This window comes from Hemibagrus wyckioides, linkage group LG05 (genome assembly GCF_019097595.1).
Source record: "Hemibagrus wyckioides isolate EC202008001 linkage group LG05, SWU_Hwy_1.0, whole genome shotgun sequence".
Taxonomy (NCBI): Eukaryota; Metazoa; Chordata; class Actinopteri; order Siluriformes; family Bagridae; genus Hemibagrus; species Hemibagrus wyckioides.
Window position 1 is genome coordinate 18,610,619 of NC_080714.1, and position 6,065 is coordinate 18,616,683.

At 35.5% G+C, this 6,065-nt stretch overlaps 1 protein-coding gene across 1 annotated transcript; it reads left to right on the plus strand.

The window, feature by feature from the left end:
• Positions 1–357: 357 nt before the first annotated feature.
• Positions 358–2,624, plus strand: dmrta2 (DMRT-like family A2). The gene is made up of 2 exons (XM_058389389.1): positions 358–808; positions 971–2,624. The coding sequence occupies exons 1-2, from the start codon at positions 358–360 to the stop codon at positions 1,816–1,818; spliced, it is 1,299 nt and encodes a 432-aa protein (XP_058245372.1). The 3' UTR covers positions 1,819–2,624.
• The last annotated feature ends 3,441 nt before the right edge of the window (positions 2,625–6,065 follow it).

The following is a 6,065-nucleotide window of genomic DNA, read 5'->3' on the forward strand; positions in this document are numbered from 1 at the left end:
TTTGAGGTATTTCTTTAGCTGGAAACTTTTGTTTTGGTGAAAATCGTTTTCAATAACTCTGGACAATTCTTTATTAAGCTAGACTTGCAGAAAAGTTATTTATTAACTTATAAACTAATGGACTGATTAAGATAAAAATATATATCTAATTATCGAAACTCTTTTGCGACGTGCTTTAAAAATCTGATCACGTATTGCAAAAAAAATTTTTTAAGCGCCATTAATTTCACACTTTTCTGCTCTCTTGTCGGATGCTTGCGCAATTCATTTCTTTTAAGTGCGACTTGATCGAATTTAAGAAATCGGTTGCTGCTGTTTAACTTCGACCAACAATCACAAGTCCATAAGGGACAGATCATGGATCTTCGTCCGGAGCTTCCTGGCGCTCAAGCGGGCACACAAGTTCACCCCGGAGCCGCTGCAGCCGCCTCCATCCCCGTGTCCATGGCCAGCAGTCTGCTGAGAGGCCCGCCGCTGCTGCTGCGCCCTACAGAGAAATATCCTCGCACACCCAAGTGCGCGCGCTGCCGTAACCACGGCGTTGTGTCGGCGCTTAAAGGACACAAGCGCTATTGTCGCTGGAAGGACTGCATGTGCGCAAAGTGCACCCTCATAGCCGAGAGGCAGAGAGTGATGGCCGCGCAAGTGGCGCTGCGCAGACAGCAGGCGCAGGAAGAAAACGAAGCCCGAGAGCTTCAGCTCCTCTACGGAACAGCAGAAGGGCTCGCACTGGCTGCAGCAAACGGCATCATCCCTCCCCGGCAGAACTACGAAGTGTTTAGCCAAGTTAGCAGCGACAACAACTCTGGTAAGTAAAACTGCATCTTATCTTAATCAACTTAGTTATCTTCATAACACAACATTATATTTAACTTTTATTATGAAGATTTTTTTAATGGTTGATCAAATTAAGTATCAATAATTTAACCAGTATTTGTTTCCTCTCTTTCCTTATTTTTTTGTACTCCAGAATCTAACATGCAGAAGTTTGAATTATTCCCCAAGACTCCACTGTCAGGATCTGTGACCCCACAGCCTACAGCTGGAAAGTCTACATCTGCCGAGACTGAATCAGTACCTGGGATCTCATCCCCAGACATACACCATGGCTCTGGTTCCGAAAATGGTGATGGAGAGTCATACATCAGCTCTCCAGCTCCCAAACCCATGAAAGACGGCGAGGAGACACCACCATCGATAAGTCCACTTGGCTCAGACTCAGACACAGACAAAGATGAACAAGAGCCTTCACCCTCCTCTGCTTCATCTCGCCACATGAATGCTATTGACATCCTGACCAGAGTGTTCCCAACTCACAAGCGCAGTGTCCTAGAGCTTGTCCTCCAGGGATGTGGGAAGGATGTTGTCCAAGCCATCGAGCAAATCCTCAACAACAGTGGACAAGCCAAACCTCCAGAGGAAACCTGGTCAGCAGAGAGGGTTCTTCAGAGTGCCCAGCAGCCCTTGTCCTCTGCTCCAAGGCCTGTGCTACCTGGAACCATGACGCTCAGCAACCGGTCAGCCTTCTCTCCTCTGCAGCCCAATGGTCCACACTTTGGTGCCGACCCTGGCACGTACCCTCTTGGCACGCCTCTGGGCCTGAACCCACTTCGCCTGGCCTACTCGGCACATGGCCGAGGGCTCACCTTCATGACCCCTTACTCCACAACAGGCCTGATGCCCACTCTGGGATTTAGGCCACCAATGGACTATGCTTTCAGTGACCTGATCAGAGACAGGACTCTCCTACATAAGGACCAGAGCTACACAAATGGACTTTATGGTCCCCTGATTAACAACACTCCAGAAAAACAGTGAGCGGCTATTTCACTGAATAAAAACAGGACTTGAAAAAAGGTGAAAAGGCTAAAGTAGCCCATTTTAAGAGAAGTGTTCTGTGTCTAAAAAAGACTTAAACCCCTTATATACTTATCCTAATGACGTTCTCTGTACATAGAGATTTCTGATTTACTCACGTGACAGAATTATTCGACTGGCATAAAGTAACACATATCTAGTGTTGGGATTTATGTTGACGTTTGTGCTGATAATGGTTACCAAAAAGCTCTCATTTAAACAGATCTCGCTTGCGGGTCCTGGCTCAAACTAATCACATGGAGTTCAATTGAAAGAGTAACCAGTATTTTCATGTAAATTGCGTATTTTGAATTCTTGACATATCTGTTACAATTCTATTAGTTTATTTACTGAACGGATCAAGTCTCAGTGCGATAATGGTGCAATTAAAAGAATCATTTTCTCCGTCGTTAAAAAAAAGAGAGACTATACTAATATTATTATACAATCTTCAAACGTCATTATTTTAGCTGACGCTTTGTAAAATTGTGCCATGTTAAATGACCAAGACAAACAGTTCTGTTAAGATTATTGTTAAAGATCTTGACTAAAGTAGATTCTCTGACTCTTTTTGTGCTATGTTGATATGTTGTGTTCACACTAAAATGTTACATTCCGAAACAATATCACATCAAATTCAACGTCATATGCGCAAAATACCGTGAAAAAAATACACGTTCGTGGTGAATGAAATCTTGTTTCATTGTTACTGCTGTACATTTATCTATGTGAATTTTGATAGAAATAAATGTTATTTTATACTTAGATTCTGAACTTGTGTTTTTATTTATATATGAAATTATTATCTAAATATAAATATTAGTATATAAATTTAAATACTGTCTTTACATCATCATTTATTATCATTATTATCATTATCATTATTATTATTATTATTAACCAACACGGCGTAAATTCGAGCACAATTAACCGTACAATTTATAGCCAGTTATATATATATATATATATATATATATATATATATATATATATATATATATATATATATATATATATATTTACCCCCATCAGATACGAGATATTTAGTAATTAATTTTTTGTACATTTCGTAATTTACTATATAACTTACCATATATTTTTTCCTTATCAGTGCTGATTGAGTACTAGGAATACTGTAGGTGGTTATCATGGAATATTATGGGAACGGAATCTATGTCAGCCTCCTCACTCCACAGCTGAAGTGCTTTAAACATCACAGTGAAGCTGACAGTGTGTGTTCATTTCAGCGTAGATGAGAGAGAAAACTTATACTTACTTACTTAACTATATACAGTTCTGCCATGTCCATCAGAGGTCCTGCAATCTACACTCGATCAAGTGCAACTGAAGTAGTAAAAATAGGCACAATCTATTCATTTGACATTAGATAGACTTAATTGTTTTCCCCAGATTTTTTTTGTCAGGAAATGTTTAACAACAGAGTATTACAAACGGATAAGAAAAAAAGTCTGGGAGATAAATAGTATTTGGTTATGCAACCCATGTCATGGCTTTAATAATGAAAATGAAACTCTCTTCATTTATAACTGACCACGGGGTTTATGGTTAATCTGTGCACGGACATACAAATATGCCTGGAAGAAATCAAGAATTGTTAATCGTCTGAGGAAAATGCAAAACAGTTTCAGAAATTAAATCTAACGCATGTTATTAATCATTTAAAACAGATAAATGTACTTCGGGTTTCAAATACTATATATATATATATATATATATATATATATATATATATACATACATACATATATATATATATATATAGATATATATATATATATATATACATACATACATATATATATATATATATATATATATATATATATATATATATATATATATATATATATATATACACACACACAAAAGTACATAAAGTTATATTTATAATATATATATATTGTAATTCAATATATATAGTCATTAGTCATGTTTATATATCTATCTATCTATCTATATCTATCTATCTATCTATCTATCTATCTATCTATCTATCTATCTATCTATCTATCTATCTATCTATATATATATATAAACATTGAATTACAATTCATTTGCATTTGTATTCATGGAATTACATATTTATTCACTAACCCAAATTGTGTATGACAATTGGTTAATTTTGTTCAATACATATTGACTATTAAATTGTAATTATACTATTAAAAAAAGCAACAAAAAACCCTAAACCACTTAGGTTTTCTATAGATATTATATGAAATAATGTCACAAAAGAATTGTTTTATCTTCTGGGGGAAAGAAAACATTAGCTCTTCTAGGTAAATCATTATAATTTTCAAATAAACTCATTTGCTTTCCTTTTTACTCTATAACCTTAATTATTAAATTAGATAAACCCTGGTAATTATAGAACGATACTTCCACTGGCAAATAAACCTACCTGAATATTTAGGTCAGACATGAGCCGCGTGTTTCTGCGTGGATTTTGTGATTCTTGTATGATTTCTTTGATAGTACTGCCACCTTGTGTTGAAAGATAGGTATTACTCACACCTAAAGTGTGTTGCTGACCATATGCACGTACGCGCAGTGATTACTGTATGTGACTGATACAGGAGGACACAGGAACATGGCAAAATTTAAAAATATCCCATAAGAACTTGAAGAAAACTGCTACCCTTTTGCACTCTCAGTTAAGGTCAACTTTAATGAATCCATCAATTTGGCATTGTTGAAGCATGAATTCTTGTTTTACTTAAGGCCAGTAAACTTTCAAGTTTACAACTTACAAGGAATTACAAGCAATCTTTAAGCATTTTACCTCTTGTCTGGGGCTTGTTTTTACTTTTCTCTCTACAATCCTTGAACTTCTCCACTGTTTTTTTAATAAGTGTGAGTCAAATGGAGTTCTTATAAATAAATATATTTTAAATTTAGCATAGTTGTCAAAAGTATATAATTTTCCTACATCTCCATTTTGTTCAAAGCAAGTGTTCCAGCACTAATTGAGTGTCTGGATTCCTCTAAAACTCATCTAAAATAAATGATGTTGCACTTATAAAGTTTTCATTTGACTCATACTACCACAAGCTAACATTTTGACATTTTCATTAGAAAAAAAATGAGTGAAAATGAGTAAGAGAGTGACTTTATAATTTCATATAAGCCATGCTCTTTGTCTGTGTTTTTCTTGTCATTATTGACAAGTCTTTAAAAAATGATTAAAGGATGTACTGCAATCAGTATCTACTCCTTAGACCTTTTAATTTTCTCATCTGGCCACAATAACACAACTGTTGCTCCCTAGCTAAAGATAATGCACAAAATAAGGATTTGAATGAATCATAACCATATATCCATATAAACATTCACCTAAAAGTTTAGGATGATTTGTGGCGTATGCTTTGTTTCAGTTACAGATTGAGGGGGAAGTATGTGGAGAACGTTTGTGGACAGTTTCCTGCTTCAGTGCTGCTACTGTCAACTATTACAATTTAGAATGATAGAAATTTAAGTGAACTGGAGAAAACTGGCAGAACATTTTAAGTGTGCTGAGGTGAATGGTGGGCTTAAATAGAGGCCTAGACACACCAACAGTGTCTGATCACTTTGCTCTTTACATCAATTTAATTATATACAAGAATCCTGAAATAGTGATTTGAAATGTTTATGGGTTTATTCAGGTACAATTTGTCTAATATCATATTTTTTCTGAAGATTTGGATTGAAGAACTCTGTTAAATAGGTAATAATGGTCAATATTCAGGCCCTGTTAATCTTCCTGCTTTCAGAAAACGTGCAAAACATTAAGAAGGTGTATTCTAATATGATATAAAAGAATACATCCGCTAATAGAACTGAAGCACAACCTATCCTGACCTCCAAGCCTTTTTGCCTACAGAATCATTTTGCTCTTTTTAGGAATTTTTGAAAGGAAATAGTTTCCTAATAAGCTGGTTGTTAGTAGCAGCACCACCTGCTGGACAACTTGTATACTGTATAGAAAATAGCAGCAAAATGAAAATCTGTAATGTGGATAAATTTGTAAATGAATTATTAGTGAATTTTAACTGGGTGAATATGCATGGATTCATGGATTTGGAAATTTTTTTTTTTTTAGCTACTGAACCTTTGTCCTTTCACTTTCATCTCTCCACTTTTTGGCTTTGGCTTGAGAATTGTGGCTTTACATGCATCTGAGATTATGAATAGACTTAATACAATCA